This window comes from Bacillus rossius, chromosome 1, assembly GCF_032445375.1.
Source record: "Bacillus rossius redtenbacheri isolate Brsri chromosome 1, Brsri_v3, whole genome shotgun sequence".
NCBI lineage: Eukaryota > Metazoa > Arthropoda > Insecta > Phasmatodea > Bacillidae > Bacillus > Bacillus rossius.
This window is the reverse complement of record NC_086330.1, coordinates 218,651,058-218,677,750: the sequence shown is the minus strand read 5'-3', so window position 1 is coordinate 218,677,750 and position 26,693 is coordinate 218,651,058. Positions and strand designations below refer to the sequence as shown.

Genomic DNA, 26,693 nt, shown 5'->3' with positions numbered 1-26,693 from the left:
TGTAAAAATATATACTTTTACTTTCAAATCCCATTATTACCACGAGACGAGACGAGACAATACAATACAATACAATACAATATGTAATTGTAACAACTGGATATGTAATAAACTAAAGAGATCAAATCTTGTAATATTTTTTTTTCCGATGTTGGTGAAACATGGTATGATCCAATTTTTAAGGATTCAGTTTGTCCTATCTACTGTCACCCCCCTGGTCCAGTGTCGTCTTGTGCTTCTCAGCACATCACAAAGCCGTTGCCTCAGCTGCTTCAGCTGACTCATCCCACCCTATCAGCCGTCCTTCATTTGTCTTTCTCACTCTACTACCCCCCCCCCCCCTCCTCCACCTCAACAGGCATTCCGTTTTCCTACTAGTTCGCGAGCTCTCCACATGATGACGCGCCGCACGCTCTTCTGGCCGAATGCAAGGCTATCCTACGAGGAAAAAATGAACCACTTCAACTGACCGCGCGCGAGAAAATATTATCTCCCTCGCACTCTTAAGGGAGCAAAGTACTTTTGCAACATCAATTTGGCTTGTTTATGGCAATGAAAGTTCATCCTCAATTATTTTTTTGAAAGCAACATAGCCATGTATGAATGCATCAATGGGAAGATGGGAAACAGAAGGCAAGTTATGCAGAGACTTCTGTAGGTTTGTATCTTCTATGCTAACCCTACTCACATTTCTTGGGTTGAACAGCAAATTAATGGCATTAAAGACTCTTAGACAAGGATCGTTGTCAATAAGCTCACCCAGTTTCATTTCACATTTAAGTGAAGTCAACTTTAGGCACTGTTTCACATTCGCCTGTTTCACTGTGTTAAGTTCAGATAATTTTTCATTCACATTGGAGGAAAATACACCACTACTCAAAAGATGAAATTTTGTTTTTATGTCGCTCACTTTTGATGAGAGAACATGTGCTGTGGGGTAGGATGATCCTTCCAGAAGGGTAAGCAAATCGACTAAAGATGTACAATTTTGTGACACGAATAAAGCTTGTACACTAGGCGCAATATAACTCCGAGCTTGAGCTACATCACACATGAAGAGTAGGGACTGTAACATGTGTGGGGGGGTCGGGTGGATGAGGAGGGGGTATAAGCAGATACGGCGACCTTGCACAGCAGGTAAAGAAAAGCAGAAAACATTGACCACTTATCACTGACGTTCCAAGCACTACCTCAGTTCTTCAACGCCACTGACTGTTCCATCCGAAGAGTCTGATGTGTAAACACCACTGCTGTCACTGTTTGCATCACCTAACTGAACAATCACTTTATCAATTGATGTCCTTATCCCAGTATTCGTTCTCGAGTGTCTTGACATGATTGCAAATTGGTATCCAATCTTATGGACCTATTCGGTTAAATATCTCCTCGCAAAGTTTTTTTACATTTGCCAAATTGCAAGTAACATTTCTTGAAGCGACTTATCCTTTAACTTTAGCCCATATGCTTTCTATCGGATTCAAATCCGGATGATAAGGGGGCAGACGAAGTAATGTGTGGCCACTATTTACCAATAGTCTGTCTGCTGAGTACTGCACTTGCGAAGGTTTGTGCTTCTTTATGAGGTTGTACAAGTTTGGTTTGAGCATGTCGCTAGTAAAGGAAATATTCTCTTTACTTAACCACTGTTGCATTTCCGATTTTGTCGAGCATGGAGGTAGGCGTTTTATTTATTTTTACATTGTGATAGGGAGCATTATCTAACACAACAACACTGGTGGAAGATTTGGTACTAATTGTTCGGCAAGCCATTTTTCATAAATATCTTTATTTATGTTTTTGTGATAATCCCCTGTTGCCTGGTGCGACTTCCACATTGCAAGAGCATTTGGGATAAAACCTTTTTCGCCACCTGCGTGAATCATTATTAATCTTTGACCCTTCGCGACAGGCACTAGTAAACCACTTGAGGACATGTCACTCCACATTTTATTTTTTACATGAGATGACAATATGTACGACTTTTCCATGTATATAATTGTGCGTTCATCGTTTCTATATTGACACATACTCTTGAGATATTCTATATGTTTTTGCAGAATATCTGATTTTTCTATTAAAAATAAGCGCTGCAATTTGGTTTTCTGCCACCTGCATCCTAGCTTCTTCAAAGTCGTCCTTAAGGTTGTATTGCTACCTTGGTAATTTATATCATTCTTTAGTTTACGTCGTACAGTTTCGACAGTCGGCACACGTTTTTCAAGTAAGTAAAAATTGTACACAGTATGTCGTACCACAGCTTCATCAAAGGTGTCAAGTCCGTGTTTACATGTTTTCTTTCGCTTCTTGTTGGGCGTCTCGAAAGATGTTCCTTCACCAGCTTCATTCCTTTTAGCCTCCCTTTTAATTGTTTGCACAGTCGTGTGAGACACACCCGTCGCCTTAGCTGTTCTCAGCTGTGCTTTCTCTAGTGAAATGGAGGGTTCCTGCAATCGCGCTTCATTTTCCATAAACTGCAGAACGTTATAGACAATTTCCCGCGCCTGCGAGTCTAGTTTTTTGCTGTTAACTTTTGACAACACTGGAGGCATTTTATGTATAAAGTTGTACTTTACTGAAGTACTGCACTACATATGCAACCTGGCTCTGAACAAAAGTGATACACTACATGCACACAAACCTCAGATCCAAACTGTAAACGAAAACGTTTAGTAAGTACCGCGGATGTGTTAACGAACGTATTCGTCGGATTTCACCGAAGGACTAAGTTTTCACTCTGTGCAGTAGCGTGTAGCCCCTGTTATCTAGTTCCGCATTATCGCTCGCCGCGCCACGTCTGCCTACCCCAATGTCATGACTCACATACACACACCGATTTTCTAACCGTTACCCAAGCTCGGAGTTATGTTGCGTCTACAATAGTTCTGTCACTTTGATCTCTTCTAGTGTCATTTCTTTCAAAAATTTAACTACACTGTTTTCGTTACTGATTTTGTCCAGAAACTCGATAATGTCATGCCAATGCTCATTAATGTAGTCAACAGACTCAAACAAAGTATTCCATCGAGTTATTACCGGCTGAGGAAATAACTTGTGCTTCGAAACATTTGATGGATATTTTGCCTTTAGAAATTCAATGTACTGGTGTTTGTGCTTTCTTGTGTTGAGGAAAGCATTTTTCACTTTCACCACAACATTATTAAGTTCCTCCATGTTAGTCTGCCACACAACTACAACCAAATGCAGTTAGTGTGCCCAACACTGGACATGGAGTAAATGATCCCCAAACAGACCCTGCAGTGTTGTGGCACATTTTCTCATGTACCGTGCCGAATCAGATACAAATGCTACAACTTGTTTATACTGCACCTCATACTTTTGAATAACGTCAATAACTGCCTGGGCACAAGATGATGAGTCTGCACAGTCCAGCACAACAGATGCAGCGAGAAATACTGACTGTGCTGTGGATGTTTTAAATATGATGTTGAAAACCCAACCCCCCCCCCCCCCCCCCCTTGTCAGTGGTCTCGTCACACAAAATTACAATAGGTTTATCCTTTACTGCCGTTTTAATGCCTTCTCATTTTTTATCTGCTACTACTGGTATGTATCTTTTGCGAAGCCAGTTGGCGGTTGGGAGATCACCACCACCCTTCACAAAATCCTTGAACCACTCCCGTAGTTTTGGATGATCCAGCTTCTCCACTGGCACGTTGGCAGACACAAAAGCTTCTTTTGTTTTTAATAAAAAATCTTTTTTGTCGTCCTTTACCTTTTTCGCTAAGTTTTCGCATTCTACTATGGAAACTTGTCGTTTAACAGATGAGTTTTGCCTCAAACGCTTATGTTTCTCACTCGCGACATGTTTCATAAGCGTATTGCATCTCTCGTAGTCTAGCCTGCAGATACAGAATTTGCACATTAAAATTTTATCACTGACATAAAATCCTTCGCTGGAAAATTCTTTCCATCTGTCACTGGCAGAAACCTTCGTTTTAGGCATTATCAAAAAATTTTAATCACATAGGAAGAATTTAACCTTTTAATACGCAAAAACTTGCCGTGCTGGAAAGATCAAAACAATGGAGAATAGATGCGAATACAAACGCATACCTAATATCAACATACGTACGTGAAAATTAATACAGACATAAACATGTACTATTTTATTATTTAGAATTGTTACGTTAAGCAGGGTTAATTTTATTTTCGTACCCTATGTACTTTATTTTAAATAAACAGTAAAAGCAATGCACTTTAGTGTGTAATATTTTAATGATTAAAAACGTAATCTTAGAAAAACATATTTTACGTTTGTTATTTTTGTATTTACAGAAAGTGAACGGCGGCCATTGTATCATAGTTATCAACATCTTAAATTATTACGGTACACAAGATTACAGTTTATTGAAAATATTAAAGTTAATTCTGAGACTTCATTTTAAAAACATGAATGAATCACCATCACATATAATATATATGGCTGCTAGTTACTGTCAGAAATATTTGTTTGTGCTGAAGATAGTGAATTGTCCTTACAGAATGGAAAAAATTTTTTGTAAATAATTAGGATAGATGAGATTTCGTGACATATCGCGGATTTCGCACAATTTCGTTTTGTGTTTTCAAGCGGTTTTCTGTGTTATTTCATTTTATCGCGCATTACAATATAATCGTGTCTCTAGCTATTATATAATATATATTTACACTTCTGACAAATCTCCACAGATCAATTTACAATCGCTAAATTGCATGACTAATTTTAGAAGTAATAAAAATAGACCAGTGCATATAGTAGCTGGATGGTTGAATGGCAGTAGGTATGGTGCACTACCGGCCAGCGAGGTATGGGGGGAGACGGTCAGTACATCTGGCAACACTGCTACGGCTGTATGACATACGAGAGAGGGAAGGGGAAAGAGTGAGAGGTCACGTGCACTCAGGTATCTGGAAGGCTTGTCCACCTCCTCCGACAGCCGGCTCTCAACTGAGCGTTCCCTGCTAGTCAACACGGTCTATATACAGTCTAGCGGAGTAGTAGAGGACATTATTTCAACACAACCTACCATATTATAACAACAAAATACAGATTTGAAAGAGTGACGATTTTTTTGTGATTGAACCACACACTTAACTCTTTCAGAGTGCTAGTTAAATGTAATGTTGGCTGGATAGGCATTCTAAGATGGTCTTTACAAGTGCTAGTCCAATGTAAGGTTGACTAGATTGACATTTCAACATGGCCCTACCATGTGTTAGTCCAATTTAAGTTTGGTTGGCCTGGCATTCTATGACAGTCCTTTAGAGTACTAGTTTTATATCATGATGGTTCGACTGGCATTCTACCACAGTCCTACTATGTGCTAGTCCAAAATCAGAATGGTTGGACTGGCATTCTAACTCAGTCTTACAGTGTGCTAGTCTATTGTTGATTGGTATGGCATTCTAACTAGACATCTGCAAATTGTAATTTTTCAGTTCGAATCGAATTTGAATAGAATTTCAAAAAAATTTACGAGTTTTGAATTTTTTTCGAATCGAATTTGAGATTATTTAATAAAATAACTTAGATCATTTAAAATTTTTAACATACCACCTTTGAAAAACTTGTAAGTACCGTATCGATAATTTAATTGTCTGTTATTCTCTGAAAATCATACTAATTACTGTATTTTGTAAATTTACAGACCGGCAATCATTAGTGTGTTTGAACGTTTGACAGTTTTAGTTGGTTATTTTATAAAGTGGAACATGGCTACGCACATTATTTACAGTAAAACTTATTTCCACTTTTCATGAAGTCAAAGTAAAAAAGTTTAAAAAGCGGAAAAGTGTAAATAAAGGGAAGACCATAAAAATTATCACAGCTTACCTTATTTAGCATGTTTGACTTCCAAGTATAAAAATATTAATACAAACATCACAGCATAAGGAAGTTGTACAAAAGAAAAATAACAAATTTACAGTTTTCATCCCTTAAGCATCGCACATTTTATTCTAAAATCAAGTTTGAAAATTAGGAGTGAGACCGTGGGTGAGAAAAAAAAAAAAAAGTAATCCATAAAAACAAAACCTATTCATGGAAAGTACGTTTATTTAAAAAGTAGACTTTGCGAAAGCACGCCAAATAATTTAAAATAATTAGTGATGCAATAAAACCATTTTATTCAACATAAAAAAAAAAAAAAGAAACCAGTAGCAAGAACGTGATTTGTAACTATACGCATACGATCGTGCGGGTTAACTCGGTTCCTGACAGAACGCGCGCGTGCATGCAGTCTGCAAGCTATCGATATCAATCTTCGACTACGTGCACGAGCTCTATACAGGAATACAGGAATCAACACAACCAAACTGGCGCTGCTTACGTTTTTATAAGCGGTATAAAGCGACTCCTGAGACGTTAAAGATGAAGTTTATAACTTTTAAAAACGTCTTTAAAACACGATTTACACATCAGATTACATTGTAATAGGATTAATTAATTAAGCAGTTATATCAGAACGACCGGCATAAACTGCGTAAAGCAATAGACACGTTGTAAACAATAGGAATTTATGGCATTACATCAAATGAGGTTAGAACGGGACAGAAATAAAATGGTCCAAATAACGGGAAAACGTAAATAACGGTAACGTAAATAAGAGATTTCACTGTTTAATTATTGTAAATGGTAGCTGTAATCGTCCATTTACATTTCTTTTAAACATGGGGGGGTCCTTATATTAGTGTATCTGGGCCAGATTTTGCAAGTCAAATTATTGTAAAATGAATTCGATTCGAATTGACGAATCGAATATCAAAAAATTTGAACTCGAATTCAAAATTTCGAACATTCGCAGAACGCTAATTCTAACATGATCCAACAGTGTGCTAGTCAAATGTCAGGATAGCTGAACTTGCATTTTAACTCGGTCCTTCCAAATGCTAGTCCAATGTCAGAATGGCTGGATTGGTATTTTACTAAGGTCCTTCCAAATACTAGTCCAATGTAAGGATAGCTGGAATAGAATTCTAACACCACATCCTACTGTGAGCTAGTCCAATGTCAGGATGGTTCGACTAGCATTCTAACTGGGTCCTACCATGTGTTAATTACAAGTCAAAATGGCTGGAGAGGAATTCTAACACAGTTCCACCGAGTAATAGTTTAATGTTAGGATGACTGGACTGTTACTTTAACACGGTCCTTCCGAGTGCTAGTCCAATTTCAGGTTGGCTGGAATGGGATTCCAACATTGTTTTTAAAAGTATTGTTTGATGGCAAAACTGGCATTCTAAAATGGCCTTTAAGAGTGCTAGTTCAATGTCTAAGGTGATGGGTGGCCATCTAGGAGAGTACAAGTGTAAAGGAGGGGAAGAGGGAAGGGATTCCTTTATCAGCAGCCACAGTGAAGAAAAAAACAAAGAACCTAAAACTCCTTTTTCACCCTTTCAATCCTGCATCTCTCTGTTCAAGAAGCCCTGAGTGACATGAGTGATGTAGTTTACAGGAAAAGCATATAGTTTTTCAACTAAGGCATGATACTAGTTACAATTATGATGCAACCCCCACTTTTAAGTTCCACATTCTTTGTAAAAATTGAGGCCGGGCCCCATCTGAGTCCCAACTCCCACTGCAAGCATCAACTCTTGTTACCTTCCACAAGGTAAACACTTGCCCAGATGGGGCCTAACCTGCATATTAAATTCAAACAAAGGGATAAAACCTATGCTGAAAGTGTAAGGTGGCAGAACATTGACCAAACACATAAAATTAGTTCCAACATTTATTGTTAATCTTTAACATATCTCATAAATAACTTCCAGTACAGAAATAGTTATATCTGTGATGACTAATTAGTCCAAACAAATATTATAATTTATACACAATAAATACTATATCTAACTCTATAGTTTTCTTTGGTACAAGCTCTAAGCTAGAAAAGCCAACATTTATAAGCTACATTTGAATGCTTAATATCTGTACCAACTCATAAGGCAAGGTCTTTGGAGTGCTAAATCAAGTTATTGAAAACAATATGGCCACCAAACAATAAAATGCACAGGAGGTGCAGAAAATGGAACAAGTGCCAAATCCACATAATGAGCACCTAAACAACAAAATAACTGCTAATACTTCAAGTTTAAAAAGGTGCATCATATTCACAAAAAACACAAGTCCACCAGATACTACACACACTATAAAAGTTATTATCATCAAAAATTCAAACTCAACTGGCTCTGCTACCAACTTGTAACGTACGGCTGTGCTCAAAGTGACATTTCGTCTAAAGAACAAATATAGATTGGCCGTGGAAGCGCCAGGCAGAAAACAGTACTAAACACATTACCCATAGGGGCACAGCGCACGCACAACCAAATTTATGATTAACCTCCTTAAAACTTGGGAAAGTTATGTGGATCATGATCACTGGATAAGAAAATAATAAGATCTGGTTTGGTTTATATAGGCATTTACTAAATCTTACTTAATGATTTTGTTGCTGTTGTTTTTGTCTTTACAAACATTATCCAACTGAAGATGACCCATGGCATTACAGCCGAAACAAAATACCAAGAAAATTGTTGACCTTATTTGCTATACTTAATACATTAAATCTTGTTAAACAAAAAACAAAATGGGGCCCGGGGCGAGATATTATAATAAGTAACAATGGTTATACTTGACTGAATCTTAGGTCATTTGGTCTCTAACTTTACAGGCCATTGAATATTGAGCGCACAGGCTCTTCATAAAACAAATTATAAAAAATTACATTTACTCGTTAAATAAATATAAAATGTCCTGAAACTGGTTGTTTAGAATTATAAATTATTTTGTGGTTTTTCCACTCAGGAGAAAAGACGTTGAAAGCTGGAACTCTTGAGAAATTCTCAGATTGCAGGAGGCGATGAATTTCGGCGAACTAACTCATGAACTGCGCATTCGGGAGTTGAATTTGGAGCGGAATTTCTCGCCTAATACTTGAGCCCCGTCTGTAACCAGTATTCCCATCAAATTAGGTTGGTTAACAGGCGGCTGATGTTGGGCGAAGTTAAGCCCAGGAGAACAGCAAAAGGAAAAGTGTGTGTGGGGCGACGAAACAACTTACCTAAGCTGCGGAGTGGAGCAGATCAGGTCGACCCTGGAGATGGCCAGGTGACACGCGACGCGGAAGTTCGCGGTCGCCATGAAGAATAATAAGTTAAGACGAAAAACTATTTCAAAAATAAAACTATTTCGAGCAGCTAAAAAAAATTAAAAATTTAGTGCTAAGGCACATGGCCTTGTCGATAACTGACTACATGCTTTAGAGAAAGCCGTTCATGACTTTTCAGAAGCGCGTTGTCTCGGGCTGCAAAGAGAGAAGTGCCCTTCTTGCGTGTTGCCTGCAGAATCGTCAAAAATGGCGCCGGCTCGCCTAATTAAAACTGCCCTTGGTGGCCTGTCCAGGGAACCCGATGGGTTCCGATTGGAGTAGCCGCACTCTAGTGCGTCCTGGCGAGTGCGCACGGAACTACAAGCCCAAAAACGACCTCTCGACTTAGATGCAAGTCGATCCTTAAGGCCTGGCTTGGATAGGAGGGGACTATGCTGTCCTCTAGCAGAGAGGCGAGGGAGCATGCCCGGTAGTTGGCGAAACTCCCGCGTGTGTGGTCCATCTGGGGCGCGAGGGGCTGTGGCCTTCATCCTGGGCATTGGCGCGGCTGTGGGTTATGACCTGCGTGGACCAGAAGAAACGGGGAGGGGGAGGGGGGTGTGTTACGACCAGTGACTGACCCGGCCTGGGAACAGGCTGGTCCGACACGACGATACGTGTTGTTGGGCTGATGAACGGAACACAGTTTCGTGAGAGGGACAGTTAACTTCAGCACAACTTCAAGAGGAGTTAGCATCTTTGGAAGCAGAGAACAGCTTTTCTAGTCACGTTACCGTCTAGGGTGAACAGCTCGACGCGTGACGCCTAGCGGGGTTCAGACGAGAAGATCGCTGGCCCAGCATGTCGCCAGCAAACCTCAGCCTTAATCGCTGGGAACGGCGTTGGGAGCACTAGACTGCTAAACAAACTAACCTGTCGGTACACTCGACTGAAAAAATCTCGATGAGGAAAAAAGCAGTGGGACATCATATGGAAGATAAAATAAAATTTTTTAAAATTTCGTAAAATTAAGTAAATCGTACATTTGTGCCTGAAAGTAGCACTGAAACGGTACACACTGAACGTTATATGCTGAAGCATCTATTAATGCAAACGTTATGAATGGGAAAAATTAGCATAGGGATGTATGGAAGTGATCAAGGGAATAATTTTGTGAACTTAATAAGCGGGAAAACATTTTATGTGGGAATGTCTTAAACGAGTTTTACTGTATTTATTAAATATCAAAAAAATCACTGCAGTAATGTACATTTGTAAGTTTTAGTACAGCACGGTTACAATAAATGTGTACTGTGAAGATGTCCAAACACCAAGAACTGGACGACTTGGTTAAGGAGTGGTTTGATGCTACACGGGCAGCAAACATTCCAGGAGACAGCAGGTTGATTCACAAGAAAGCAATGCAGATTGAGGATCGCTTAGGCATTGAGCTTACATTCTCAAATGGCTGGATTGATCGGTTCAAAAAGAGATACAATGTTGTGTACCATACTGTTTGCAGTGAAAGCAAAAGTGTGTATCTGGAAACAGTTGAACCCTGGAAAAACACTGTCAGATGTGTTGAAGGGTTATCACCCTAAGGACATATTTAATGACGATTAGACAGGGTTGTTTTTTTAATGTACTCCCCAACAAAACTTTAAATTTCAAAGGAAAGAAGTGTCATGGGGTGAAATTGAGCAAATTAAGGCTGACAGTTTTGTTGTTTGTGAATTCTGATGCCACAGAGAAGCTGACTCCCATAGTTGTTGGGAAATCTTAAAAACCTAGGTGTTTTAAAGGCATCAAAACTTTCCCAACAAAATATTTTGCCAACAAAAAGGCATGGATGACTGAAGCCCTTTTCAGTTACCAGCTCCATGCATTAGATGCCAGGATGGGGATGCAAAACTGCAAAATTCTTTTGCTAGCTGACAATTGCCCAGCCCACCCTAAAGAAATTACACTACGTAATGTAAAAATAGCTTTCTTCCCTGCAAACTGTACAAGTGAACTTCAACCCCTAGACCTTGGAATAATACATTCTTTAAGTTGAAGTACAGGAAGCGACTAGTGCAGAAGGCCATCACAATGCTGGATTCAGGAGAGGATCCAGCCACAATGCATATCAGTGTTCTAACTGCTCTGCATTATATAGTGTGGGCATGGTCAGAAGTCAAGTCTGACACGATTATCAACTGCTTCAAGAAGGCTGGATTTTTTACTAAAGGTGAAGTTGCTGCAACTCAGCCAGAGGCAGCCAACACTGTACAGGTACAGCCTTCAGAGTGGGATACACTCAGTCCTGGTGTCACTACTACTGCTGCTGCTGCTGCTGCTGCTGCTGCTGCTGCTGCTGCTGCTGCTGCTGCTGCTGCTGCTGTGGTCACTTCAGAAGTGCAACCACTAGACAACATTATTGACCAGCATTTGCAGGACAAAGAAGACATGGAAGAGGAGGAAGAGGATGACGAGGACGAGCCAGTACCAGCGTGCAGCCACAGTGAGGCACTACATACACACTGTGAGAAGCTATTTAGCCAGTGTCTCTGGAAGTGATGAGGTGTTCATCACTTGAATAAAATGCAAACTCACCTCGAGGGTGTCAGGATCAAGTCAAAATGTCAAAGTAAAATATCTGACTTTTTTAGGAGGCAATGATTGATGTTTCTTTTTTAGTTTTTTAGTGTACTACTACATATATGTATAGAGTACTAGATGGTGTGATTACATTATACCTTTGTATTAATGATGCCATGGCTACGATACGTACGTCTAACAGCTGAGTAGGGTAAAGTTGAAAATGTTGAATGTTCGTTTATTCTGTCTACAATTTTTGCACGATATTTTTAATTTCATCCCATTTGTTTGTGTTATTGCTGCTGCTTAATGTAAATTCAAAATATCAAGTTGTTAAATGTTAGGTAAATAACATACTTTCACTTAAGTTTTGAGATTGCCATTAACTACTAAAGTTAATTGGAAACAAAAATAATATAGTAATTGTTGTAAAACTTTATTACAGCAAGCGTTAACTTGTAGAATTATATCTTCATGTAGTTTTTAGTAAAATTTTACTTTCCCCTCAATTACACCATTTTCAGTTTTCCCATTTTAAAAGTGTAATTCAGAGGTTCCACTGTAGTACGAGAATAGTTAGTTTTAGTACTACCTATTAATTTTGTTCCAATTTTTTTGTGTTAATTTTATTTTTCTAATCACTATTACAAACTTAATCTGTTCAAATATTGGTTGGCATGGCTCAAGTTATTTCCATAAAATGTAGGAAGGCAAGAAACCAACATGCTTCATAGTGTTTTACTGTTTGTGTGTGTTATTTGTACAATAATATTTTGTACAGATTAAGAATTGCAAAACCATTGTGCACCTAAGTTGCTGAGGTGTAGGAGTTATGTTAGAGTTGCCAGCTCAGGTAACTTTTATTTTGTTCTTCTTTGTCATTCTGTAAGGCTAGCTGGGAGGCAAGGAGCTTAGTTTAGAGTATTTTTCCAGCATGAGTCCAATGTTTTTCTTTTGCAAAGACACAGAAGTTCCTTCTCCTTTGCTGCGTACACCCCTCATAGTTCAAGTGTATTTAAAGTTTGTCACTGCTGACTATGAACATACATGTTGAAGTCTAAGGAAGGCCATTTGTGAGACATAGGTTGCTGCAATGATGAAACATAGAAGGTATAATGAATTAATATTTGTTACAACACACATAAAGAAAGAAGAGTGTCAGACCTTATGTTGTGGAAAATATGAAATTTATAAAAATGAAATACAGTAGAACCCCTGTCATACACTTTTCAACGGAGGGCACAAAAATGGTGTATGATGCGGGAAAGTGTATGAAAAGGGAATGGCAATAATAAAATTTTTTTTCAATCTAGCATACCAGCACAATGTCAGATTAAACTTAAATAAATAATGTGTAAATAATTGCATTATATTAATGAAATATAGAATTCATCATTACATATAAATAGTATAATAAAACCACCAGAAATGTAAAATACAGTCCATAATCAAGTAAAGCTGACATGAGAAACAGTGATCTTACAAAATGTTATGAAGTGCTTTCTTGGAGGGGGGGAAAAGTCACCAAGCCTAAATTAGAAATTAAAAAAATTAGGCTATTGTAAAAAGAAAATCAGAATTTTTTCCTTGTTTGTTTCATTTTACAAACAACTTTATGCAACAGAACAATTTTCAATAAAATTTTAACTTGAGAAACGTAAAATACAAAACAATCCGATCGTAAGTAAACAATAACAAACGGGTATATTAAGTTCAAAGATTAATGAATGCAAAAAATATGAGGTCCGTGCCTTGGTAAAGCGCGTGCACCATTTTCATAATCATTGCTTGTTTGCGCCACTAGTCTCGCTTGGTGCTGGCCATAGATGCTACTAGCGAAGTGCACAGTCTTCCTAATACTATCCATATCTATGGTGTGATAAAGTTATTTTCTTACGTTAGCAAAGGTAAACAATGAACGTTTTTCAAAATAAAAGCATTAAAATGTAGTTTATCAGGAGGAATATAACAAAAAAATTTGTGAATTTTATGACTTTTCCACTTCGTAAAAACGTATGAAACGGGAAATTAATGATTTTATAAGCGTATGTTCCGGGAAAGTAAACCATTGTAAATATAGTACTTTCGGCGGGACCAAAATTAATCGGCGTATGACACGGGAAAATGTATAAAACGGGAACGTATCATCGAGGTTCTACTGTATTTTATTTTTAATCCTCTTGTTTATTTTTAATCATCCAGTAGGTTTTTCGATACAGTGGAACCTCCCTACTAAAAAAGCTGACTTGGGGGCAAATATACTCGTAACTAGGAGTACTTGTAATAACCGAATATAGAAAATTGAAGTCTAAGTTAGATTCCTGAACCTTCCAAAAAAGTCAACTTCACACCATATCTCAAACAATGCAACGTAAAGAAAAAACACATTAAATTTAAGTTTTAGAAAATTAAATTTATGAATTTAAATTTCTTTGTATTTGCAACAGTTTTTGTATTAATTGTGAATGAAATGGTCTGACGCATGACCACGCTTCGAGTCCCAGCCATCGCCGTGCAAGCTCAGGGAGGGGAGGGAAGTGGAGCGGAAAAGGGAAAATAAACGGGGGGAGGGAAGATAGTCTGCCATCCTCCCTTTGTAAGAAATGTGTAGTGGCTGTCATCGCATACCTCAGATAAACTACTTACAGGAGTTTCCATTTGTCTTCAACCTATAATCCACATGCGCACGTGTATTTGAAACATGTATTTAGTAAATATTAATATGATTTGATTAAATTTTCACAGTAAGGTTTGCATCTTCAGTAGTATTCTATTAATAGAAGTGTGACACGTCTCACCACGGCAACGGTGCTCCTAGGTCTTCTTTATTACTATAGGGCGAAGGGGCGGCAGTCACCTACTTCCCACCCTTTCATGCTTTAGTAACCACTATCACAGAATGCATTTAACTACTACAGGGCAAAGGAGATTTGAAGGGGAAGCTCAGACGCTATCACGCTAACACCGGAAAGTTTTCATAAATCAAAGATGGATTGCTACAATATGTGCGCTAATTGTGGAAAATTGGTTGCAAGATTGCTGCTGTTGTTAAGAGTTCTTAGAAATAAAACTGAGTGAGAGGGAGGGAGAACCATTAACACTGCTTGAGATATGGTCAAACCTGCTCACATAGCGAGCACACACAAACTCTGGCTGGTTTATTCTTTGATTTCCCCCTCTATCTGAAAGCCAATGCTTTAAAGCAACTAGCCGCCATGAAATGAGAGTGCTAAAGATGGGGGGAAGGGGGGGGAAGACAGACATACACACAGAGAGAGAGAGAGAGAGAGAGAGAGAGAGAGAGAGAGAGAGAGAGAGCATGTTGTTTGTCACCAGAATCCCACCCACTTCCTACCGCCCCTTTCCAACCTTTTCATGAGTGCTAGTGAATGCAGCCAAACAAAAGAGACAGTGCATGCTGTTTAGTCCTGCAGACTTAATTCCCCTCCTTTCCCACGGGGTTACAACCTACGTGATCCAGTCCGCCGACCTAGTCAAGCACTCTCTAGCTAAGCAGTCTTTGTGTTCATTGTGTGAACGTTTTTTTTTTAACTAACAGTTAAATCACTTGTACTTATGAAAGGGCCAAATGGAACACTTATTATTACTAGTTTAATTTAGTATGATTTACATAGTCAAAGTGACAGTGCATTACAAAACTGTTGCAACTTCGAAGATTTCTTAGTATTCCGTACTCCTAATTAAGACGTTCCACTGTAATTTACCAGCTATTTACAATAATATTTTCATCACTGCATCAATGTTATTTTGTATGGTTTTAAAATGTGTTTGTAATTAGAGAGGTCAATATTTTTTCAACTTTTAAATTTTGTAAACTTTCAGGCTAAATGATGTCCTACAGCAGCGAATATTAAGAAGATAGGGTTGTGAGGGGGGGGGGGGGGGGGGGGAGGTAAGGTAACGTGGCATTGCAGACCATTGCACTTCCTAAACTTTCAGAATCTTTTAAGAGGTAATGTTTTACAGTAATTCAGTATATCAGCTGGGTATGCAGCTTCAAGTTCATGGAGACCTAGTTCTGTGTTTGTATTTTATTGTTTTGACAACTTTTGTAATAACTACTGATATTTTTAAGAAAACACCTTTAACTACGTTTTTTCTAATTTTCACAATGTTGACTAGGTTACTCTTTCTATAAGTGTGATTTGCAGTATTTTAATTCTTTTAAATGTTATTTTTCCAACTATATTTTAACGTGTTTATTTCACAATAGTTTTGTAATGTTTCTAGAACAATAGGTATTGATTTGGGAAAAGAAAGAGAAAGCTGCGTGACATGGCCACACATATTTTCCAGATAGTTTATCAATTGCCGAGACATTCTGGTGCTTTCCAATATGTATTTCTTACGATGGGAAAAACAGCAGGTGTTCGCTCCAACGGGAAGCTGTAAATTTATCATAGTTTTGTGCCAGCCAATCAGACAGAATTTTGTGATTTGCATGTTCGTTTTTTAACGAAACGCCTCGATGCAAAGGCCATTTCGTTAGTCGTTGTTCAAGTGCTGTTAGACAGTTTGCGCTGTTCAGTGGCTCACAAACAAATCTTTTGAGTGTTTAGAGGCGGACTATTTCATATCTGGATCTGGGGTTGGGGCCATACCGTAGTTAATGTTCTCCCCCCCCCAAATATTTTTGGAAGTTTGCAATCAGAAATTTACACCTAGATGTGGCGACTTATTTCCCTTTGTTTGGTTCTAGACTACATCGCTAGGGAAATTCTTTCATAAAGGCACAGGACTGTGAGAAGCGATCAGCAAACATGAGCTAGTGTTTTCTTTTGGTTACATTGTGAATTTGTGTAAGGGACAAGTATTTGCGACAGGAGAGTAATAAATTACGAATATTAATTTAAAACTATTCTATTTAAATACAATCATTTACAAAGGAAAAAAAAAATTGTAATTCATTGAAAGACCTTTACACTTAATTACCTGCAACATCAGATGGAATATTTTCAAGTGTTTTCTGTACGGTACAGGAACAAAGGTTGTTCAGCCAGGCACGACTGTGACTTGTCACACAGTGTTTTAAAATGAAAAACATGGTGCTAAAAAACTTGCAACCAATGACCATAGGGCATCAAGCGAGAAATAAGACACCCGCCTCGCTGTTAAACAGATAAGCGACAATCAGAAAACCAAAATTCACTGGCACACACGAGCTCCATACATCTTCGTTTCGAACCCAAATGGGGTGAAATCGTACAGCAAATTTTTTTAGTTCCAGCAACTCTGCGGAGGACGGTCTGGTGTGTGAGTTCACCGTTCCAGTCGAGCTCACTGGAAGCAACGTGTTTCAAACACAAGGCTTCAGCACAGCGTACTTTTGTGTGTGTTTGTTTTTGTATTTTTGTGTGTGTTTTTTTTGTAGTTTTGTGTGTGTTTGTGTGTGTGTTTTTTGCCCTTTAAGGCAAATAAAATGTTTCATCTAACATACATAATGTACTAACCACACAAGCAGTAAGGAAGCAAAGCAAAAGCAGAAACATGCCTTTTGTGCTAAAGCGCATTCCCTTACTGTAGCTAGTGGCACTTCCTCCTCGCTCTGCACGGCCTCGTCGACGGCCTGGCGTGTGGCGCCGGTGCTGGAGCCCGCACTGCGACCTCGGGCGCGCAGCGTGATGGGCCCGTGAGGCTGCAACACAGTACAGCAACAACCCTTACCTCCCGAGACAGTGTCCGCTTGGTTCAACACGACATTTTTAAAATATGCTTGTGGTAATTTGGCACCTTACCCTCCCGATGCATTTATCAAAATATTTATTATACTTCTAAAGTTATGATATTTAGTTAAGCTGTTTGGGATAATGTGAATAACAGGTGTTTGTCCATTTTAAAGATATTTGTGTGTTAGCCAGGTTTTTTTTTTTTTTTGAGATCTGTCTGTTGGTAGACAAATATATTCTCAAGTTTTTGTACTTTATTACTTGATTTGCAAGTATAGTTACCATGTAAAAATCTTAGAATCTAACAGTAATCATGTTCATGGTAATGTAAATTCATTGGTTTTTAGTACACACAAAAAATATCTTTCTAGATATTTCCTATGACAAGATAAATATTTTGGGTAAATTGCTGTATGTTGATATTACAATTAAATACATACAAGTAATCATGTAACACCTTGTGTTCCCAGATAGATAGTAATATGCTTCTAGTCTAATACACCTGTCTGCTCTCCAATCAAGACAGTGTCCACAGTAGCTGTACATGATCCAAATACAAACCAGGGTGTGGGCATGAAATGGACTAGACATTAATCGTAACATGTAGTTTTTCACAAAATAAAAATATTAATTTCATGATATATTAATTTTTTTATAACACACGTTTTATCATTTCAATATTAAATCTCACAAAATTTATTTTTTCAGTTGTTCTTTTTGATACTACAATCTTATATCTGGTGTTAAATGAATGGAGGACTAGATTATCAGGCCCTAAAGAAATTCAAAGAAGTGTATAGCGAATGAGGATACTAGAAAATCAGAATGACAGTTCCATTAGAAATAAGTGTATGGTGATGTTTGAAAAAAATGGTTTTCATTTTGCCCCTAAATGTTTTACTCTTGATTGGAAATCGTATCACACAAGTACTTTCTTTCACCAAATAACCCATATTTGTACGTTTTTATTCCCCAGAGTATAGATAAACATATACAATCATATTAACATGACATAAATAAATGTGTTATAATAGAACAATTCAAAATTCCATGAAATAAAATATAAAACATGGGTGTACATAATTTTGTCTTTGCTCATAACCATAAAACTTGAGTTATCAAACATGTAGGAAAAAAGCACCAAAATAAAATTTAATAGGACCGTTGCCTACAAATAAAAGCATCAGCTCAGTGTACCAGACACTAGAGCACCGTATACAAAAACGTGGCATATCCATCCATTACTTCGCATAAAATCAGCTAGCATACATTAGCTGACCAAAACCCACAGGTCATTCTGATCTCTTAAATTCTAGAGATGATTATAATAATTAAATATCTAATTGATGACTTTTACTATGTCAGCATTAGTTTCATGAATTATAACATTATAACATGAATTATAACTAGTACTTTATAACTCTTAATTGACTTATGTTAACCTTACCTATGGTTTTAACCGACTCCATTTTTTCGAGAGATTAACAATTCTCTCAGTGTACATTGGTTAAATGGTAGAGACCATTATACAACAAAAATACTTTCTTAGTGACATGTTTCCATTTTCTACAAGTAAGAGCTGTTCTTTTCAGCACGAAATCTCCAATTTTGAAGTTCTTGATCCTTGATGGAGGTTTTCTTCTCTGTCTGATTTTGGCTTCTGCTACAAGCTTCTCTCTTATCATCTCTTCTATATCTGCCTGAGTGATAGTTTCTTGCGGAATTGCCACAGAAAGTATCAGACTTGGGGATTTGTGCTGGAGTTAGGCCTGTGCTAGAATGTATGGTATGGTTGAGAACACATTCTATAAATGATAACATGTCACACCAACTTTGTTGATTTTGATGGCAGTATGTGCGTAACAAATTTACGAAACACTTCATTTGCTGTTCTAATGGGTTTGATTGTGGATGGCATACCAATAAAGTGGTAGAAATTATTCCAAGCTTTGTGACACTTTCTTGCCATAATCCCCTGGAAAATTGTGTACCCATGTCAGAAATTATGTAAGTGGATTTTCCCACGAATTCTACAAATGCTTTCAACTTAGCCAGAACAATTGGGACTATTGGGTATAATTTTGTATATTTTGTAAATACATCCATCATTACAAAAATATATTGTATACCAGTTTTTGGTGGTAAGAGTGGACGAAACAAATCCAATGGTCTCCTTGGTATAATAGCCCGCATTTCTCCATGGAGAAGTTCACTGATCTGCTTTGCCCTTTGACAAATATCACATGAGGCAGTCAGTCATTTTTGCTAATGTTCTATGCATGTTGTGCCAATAAAACTATCTACTAATAGATCAAACAGCTTACGTGATCCAATATGGCCTAGACTGACATGTACCTCCCATGCTATTTAATTCCTTAAATTAATAGGAACCACAAGTTTCCAGTAGTCGTTGAATAATCCTTTATTGTGCTGATGGCAAAACAACATGCCATCTGGGGATTTACAGTAATGCCTGTGTATTTCATGGTTAGGAAGGCTATATTTAATTTTCTCAAAGATACCTTGACAATATGTCAGTTTTTTGTTCTGTACGTACATCTTTCAACAAAATTTTTAGTTTTTCATTCTTCCAAACAAAAGTGGTTTCCACCGGTGCCACAATGAATTCTTTTGGATGACTTTCTGGAAATAAGCCTTCAGTTGGTGACGCTGGCATGCAACACAGGTAGTCTGCCACTATGTTTTTGGATCCTTTTATATGGCAGATATTAATGTCATATTCTTTAAGTAGAAGATACCATCTGGTCATTCTGCTGCTAAACATTCTTCCTGCTTTCAAGCACGTAAATACCTTATGATCCCTTAATAATTTAATTCATTTTCCTAGTAACAGATCTCAGAATTTTTGTAGATACCATGCAATAGCTAAGTTCTCCTTTTCTGTCATCGTGTAGTTCTTTTCTACTGCATTCATGGTTCTACTTTCCCCGGCCACTGTTTTTTCCATGCCATCTTCATAATTTTGAGACAACTTACATCCCAATGCATAGTTGAATTCATCAGTAGATAATGTAAAATCTTTTCCTTGCACAGAATGGTGAATTGCATGCTCGGACATGAAGACTTGCTTGCTTGCTTGCTTGCTTGCTTGCTTGCTTGCTTGCTTGCTTGCTTGCTTGCTTGCTTGCTTGCTTGTTGCTTGTTGCCAGGTCCATGGACAATCTTTCTTCAATAATGCAAATAAGGGCAAAGCTAGTTTTGCCTCTTGGTCAGAATTATTTCTATAAAAACTGACAACTCCTAAGAAAGGACATATTTGTTTAAAATTCTTTGGTTCTGGAAAGTCTTGGATGGCTTTCAACTTATCTGGACTGGTTTTTATACCAGATGGTATAAGTATTTGACCTAAGAATGGTAGTTCATCTCTGCAAAACATGGATATCTTTAATTTTACCATCATTTTAGCTTGGTGCAATATAATTAGTACTATCTGAAAGTGTTTTAGGTGTTCTTTAAAATCAGCTGAAGTGATCAAAATGTCGCCAACATATTCCCTAGCAAAGCCTTGACACTCCGGTCCTAAAGTAGTTGACAGGCACCGGGTGAACTCAGCGAGAGCATTACAGAGGCCGAACGGCATCACCTGAAATGTATATTGCTGGTTGCGGAATAAAAATGCAGTATACTGACAGGAATCCTTCTCTAAAGGTATTTGTCAGTAACCTGAAGAAAGATCCACTGTGGTTAAATACCTTAATCCCTGGTACAATTGTAATATCTCGCTAGTCTAACATGGATTTTCCATATTGTTGACTATAATGTTATTCAATTCTCTGGCATCGACGCATAGGCGTACAGAACCATCCTTTTTGCCTACACATTGAAGCATGTGCCTTACCTCATCGGCACCCGCCGGCTCCAAACCTCCCCTCCCCCTTGAGTTCCCCTCCCGCCTTCCCTTCTGACGTACGCGTGATGTAGGCTCCTCCCCTCTCCAGGCCTACTGATTGCTACACCAGTGCCCTCTAGCTTGGGTGTATAGCTCTGGTTTTAGCATAAGCTAGGGGCTGTTCTGTTCAGGTTCGCGGTCTTCATCGGCCATCTTGACGATGGCAAGCTTCATTTTCTGGTCGGTAGCTTACTTTTTGACGTTTGGTAGTTTGTGGCCATGCGTACTAAAGTTGCGTTAGTGTTGACACTGAGTTTCTGATTGCCCTTTGACGGTGGGCGTGGCCGTTGTACTACTTTATAGCTGCGTTAGTGGTGAAGTGCAGGTCCCATTGTATAGCTTGCTTACGTTTTTCGTGTATGCTAATTAGACACCCCCCCCCTTTTTTTTTTTAACTTGGTCGCGCATTTCTCATCTTTAAGGTTTCGTGCTCAGTGATCCTTGTTACGCAGCTCCACGCCTGGACAGACAGCACGTTTCTTTTGTAATTATTGAATTTTATACATATACATATTGATGTGTTCAAGCACTGTTACTTACGCCCTATTAGATCAACGTATTTGTTTGAGAGCTCATGTACTCACCCACGTGGGTATTGTAAACTGCTATTGAATGGGCATGCAAGAGTAGGTAATCCCATATCTGAGAATAGTATGTACTGGATCATATATGCGTCGTCTTTTTCTTATGTGCTATAAAGTTTCTTATTATAGTGTCCTTTTGTCAGAATATTAATGGAATGTATAATACACTTATTTATGCATATACATAAATCATCTTGTTAGCATCTGTACTATTTATATTTTTGAATCTGATTTTATTGGATTCTAATAATTTGAATAAATTTGAGACTATATTTTTTTCTAATTTTGCCTTTTGCTTTCTTGTTCACGATTAGTTTACCACACATTATGCTCTGTGTGCCCCTAACAGAAGGGGTTATTTGTCTTTGCGCGCTGTTGGTATAGTGCTGAGGTTGAGGTGGAGTGTGAGGTACCTTGCCTGCCCCCACCACGATACTTCAACATTATAGGATTTGAGTAAGAACTCGCATCCCACCGTATCTCTTGCCAATCTAGCATTAATTGAAGGTATTCCGGTTTCCTTTCGATAATTAACTGGAATAGGGTATGTTTTACGATGATATGGTTCGTTTCATCTCACTACAATTTTGGCATTATAAAGTGCACTTATATATTTGACTTTTCCTAATTAACATATTTCTAACACTACTTGTTGGTTAACAACACGACTAGCCCTGGAAGTGACAACTATTATTTTTTATTATAATATATATAATTACATGGAATATTAATAGGAAGTTAGTCAAATAATCTATGAAAAAATGTATTGTATCCATTATTGATAAAATAAATACAAAAAAACATACAGGATGCAGGCATCAAAGATTACAAAAATGGCATTTAACTCAAGAATTTTTTTTTAAAATACTTATTTGTAATTTACTCAAGCTTAAGTGCTTTAGGTTTATTTACTATTTATAATTTTATTTAGTTATAAAATAAAAGACAAAATATGTTTGATAAAAATAGTTCAAACATAATACTAAACCAAATAACTTTACAATATTCAGCAAAAACAGCTTCTAGGCATTACAAAAAAACGTGCAAGTACATATTCATCAAACCAATGTTTTTAAAATGACTATCATAAACTTAACAGATGATACAGCATGTCTGTTAAGTCAACGTGCACTTTATACCGGCCACAGTAACGCAACAAAACAAGATGGATAGTAATGTGAAATCTTCACCAAATAAAAGGTAAACTCTCCCAAGTTTGCATACCTGTTCAAGTGTTCAGTGCAGTTTGATTTGACTTCCATTTGTTGCCCTACACACATCAAAACAATATTCTAGTTCTTCCCACACACGGTTAAGGACGTCTGGTGTAACAGAATAAATAAGTCTGTGATTCTCTGTTTTAAGTGATTATGGTCACTGATATTCTCACTGTACACATGTTGCTTCACATAGTCCCACAGGTAAAATTCTAATGGCATTAGGTCTGGAGATTGTGATGGCCATTGCCTTGATAGCACCCTTGCCAATCCACCGCTGGTAAAATGTTTTATTCAGAAACTCACAATGTTGGCTTAGTGTGGAGGAACACCGTCCTGTTGAACAATGACACCTTCTGGAAATTGTGGCACTGCATACAATTGCAACATGACAAAGTAGCTGTTTGACGCCACAGTCTGCTCCGCAAAGAAAAATGAGTCCATAACTTTATCATGCATCAGGGAACACCACAAGATTATCTTAAGGGTGTTAGTTCATACTAAACGTAGGCACGGGGATTTTCAGCAACCCATATTCGGACGTTATGGCGATGAACATATCCACAGACATGGAATGTGGCCTCATCGCTAAACACAATCTTCTTCAATCGTTTATTCTTGTCAATCTCATTAAGCATATCTGTAACAAATGCGAATCCTCTGGGGTCTATCTGCCGGTTAGATAGCATGCAACAGCTGCATTTTGTAACCCAAAAAACGGAGACGTTTCTTTAAAACCTTATGAACTGTATGTAGTCTTAGGCTTAATTCTAGAGTACACAAATGCACAGATTTTTTGGGGCTCCTTAGGTAGCTCTCCTGTATAGCCTCTAAAAAACTGTCACTTACAGATGGCCTACCAGAATGGAGTTTGTCCAACAAACTGCCAGTATACTTGAACTGCTTATCACACCAATTGATGTTATTCCTATGTGGTGCTCTTCGTCATACACGCGACGTTATTCACGTTAAACTTTGGCCACAGATTCGAATTTAGCAAACCACAGAACACAAAGAACTTGACTCTATTCCGTCCACATCTTGACTGACGTGGCTTGATCCACTGCTGCTACGCCGTTTGTGGTGTTTGTGGTGTTGCATCATCACCTGCGTGTGCACACCATTGCACGTCATACTACAGAAACTCTTTGTGATACTGTCCAATGTAGCACAAGTTGCAAGCTTTCGTTTTGTTTCAGTTAGTCACAACAACATTCATAACTGCACCTTGACTTTACAGACATAATATATTATGTAAGATACAAATGCATAATATTAACATTAATACGTACCATTATTGATATATTAACTAACAATGATTTTATCCTGTAAAATTTTCTGTCTCGTTTCATTTAAATTGAACGCCCTCTATTTAGCATGAATATACACATAATATTCACATTCTGTATAAAAAAATTGTTGCATTTGACTAGGTATATTAATTTGGATTAGTATCAGAATTTTTTTAGTATCAGTAACCGTACTGAAACATAATACACATGAAATATTTAAATTAACAGGTATATACAATCCTATACTCAATAAACTAAAACCATACAATTATATTACATCTACACTACAGACATGTATAATTATATTACATACATATTTTAAGCAAAAGACTTGTATGAAAATAAAAAAAACTAGGTAATCTAAGGTAATTTTCCAATTTCAGTAACTTTTCATTTATTTTATATTGTAATGGTCATGTTAAACTGTGCACTTAAAAATATTTGTCAAAGTTATTTAATTTAAAGGTTTTTTTATTCCCCTCTTTATTATATGACATTATGATGAAGCATTTTCTTTGACCAATTCTTTATTTATTTCTTTTACACATATGTATGAGTTTTTACAAAATCTTCAATGACTTCTGTGAAATATTCTACGCATCTGTTTAAGACTTCGAAATTAATTATTTATTTTGTGAAAAACTACATGTAACACATTGTGTTCCCAGATAGATGGCAACATGCTTCTAGTCTACTACAACTGTCTGCTCTACAATCAAGACAGTGTCCACAGTAGCTGTACATGATCCTAATACAAACCAGGGTGTGGGTATGAAATGGACTACACATAAATCGTAACATGCAGTTCATGACATATTAATTTTTTTACAACACACAATTTTTATCAATTCAATATTATATAACTCACAAATTTTCTTTTCTCAGTTATTTTTAGATATTACAATCTTACATCTAGTGTTAAAAAACCGGGGTAGTAAAATAGTACTTGATTATTAGCCTTCGAGAAATTCAAAGTAGTTTGTAGTGAATGAGAATACTAGAAAATCAGAATGATAGTTTCATTATAAATAAGTGTATGGTGATGTTTAAAAAAATGGTTTTCATTTTGTGCCTTAATGTTTTACTCTTGGTTTGGCAATCGTAAGAAAATGCATGGAGGGAAAACCTGTGCATGGTTTTACCTCCCTTTCTTTCCCCCATGACCTGGTTGCCCGATCAGGAGCTGCTGACCTTCTTTTCTCTTCATGGAATGGTTAGAAGCTGACTGATACAGTTCCTAGTTATCACTATCAGTTCGTTTACCCTTTCCCCACCAAGTGTTTTTGTCTAGGCTTCTTATGGTAACAAAATCCTTTCCAATTGAAGGATTAGTATTTACTTTGGTGTGGTTCGCCTTGATATTGACTTGGATCCGGATGGTTATTTTCGTATCTCCATTTGGCAAAATTGAGATTTACTGGGCGATGATTAGGATCATTGCCTTTCTGCCAACCTTGATAAAATGGTTGCGACTTCGGTTGGTTAGGTTTATCCTGATCCTCTTGAACATTATTCAATTTGTTCAATTGTTCTAGTTTGTCAAATGACAACAATTGTTGCCCAAAATCAGTGATGTTTTGAAAATGGCGATCAGTCAGATCAATTTGATACATAACAGAGAGTTGTGCCAGTACCACTGCAGCATACTCTTTATCTTCCATCGATAAATCTATGTCTGTTGTTTTTTCAAACATTGTGAGATTTGTGTTTCAAGTGATTTTGCTTGTTTTGGAACATACTTTTTAAGATGTAGCTGGGCTCGGAGGTACCCTGTATTTTAACGCTACAAAACTGTTGGCGAAATAGTGATTTGAAATCCTCACAAGTATTAACACTGGGCTGAAGGACTTCCCACCAATAGTGAGCGTGATCACGTAATGCAGTTCCTAAACAACGTAATTTTTCTGCATCAGTCAGGTAAAACATATCAGCGTAATCGTTAATTTTTTTTTATAAACTGCATACGGTTTTCATGCGTATGAGTTGAAAATTTTGTCATTGTCTCAGCCCACTGTTGAGCTGGATGGTGAACCATGTTCACTTGGTCACCAGGGCTGTACTTGTCATAGGTGGTAGCTCTGAAAATTCCTGATGTATTGCCATAGCCACTGTGTTTATTACAGGGGGCTCTGATTGTGTATATCCAGTGTCTGACTTGTCACTGACCTGTAACTCACGTATGCTAACCTAAATTCTAGCATCTACATGCTGGTTAACTCAAGATGATGATGTTGTTGTGCAACTTGATCAATACAGTGGTCTACTCTATTATGGAGAGCTGTTATTTGTTGTGCTATCGCCTCCTGTACTAAGTTTTGGCATGTCTCTTGCATGATTTTT

General features: G+C 37.6%; 1 protein-coding gene across 2 annotated transcripts in view; it reads right to left on the bottom strand.

The window, feature by feature from the left end:
* Window positions 1-26,693, bottom strand: part of LOC134527289 (uncharacterized) — a 488,639-nt gene that overhangs the window by 19,586 nt on the left and 442,360 nt on the right. The window contains exon 24 of one of the 2 annotated variants that reach the window (XM_063359834.1): window positions 17,203-17,319. In XM_063359834.1, the coding sequence (XP_063215904.1) occupies window positions 17,203-17,319 (117 nt within the window). Of the gene's footprint in view, window positions 1-17,175; window positions 17,320-26,693 lie in introns of both variants that reach the window. The other variant, XM_063359833.1, reaches the window with a different exon arrangement.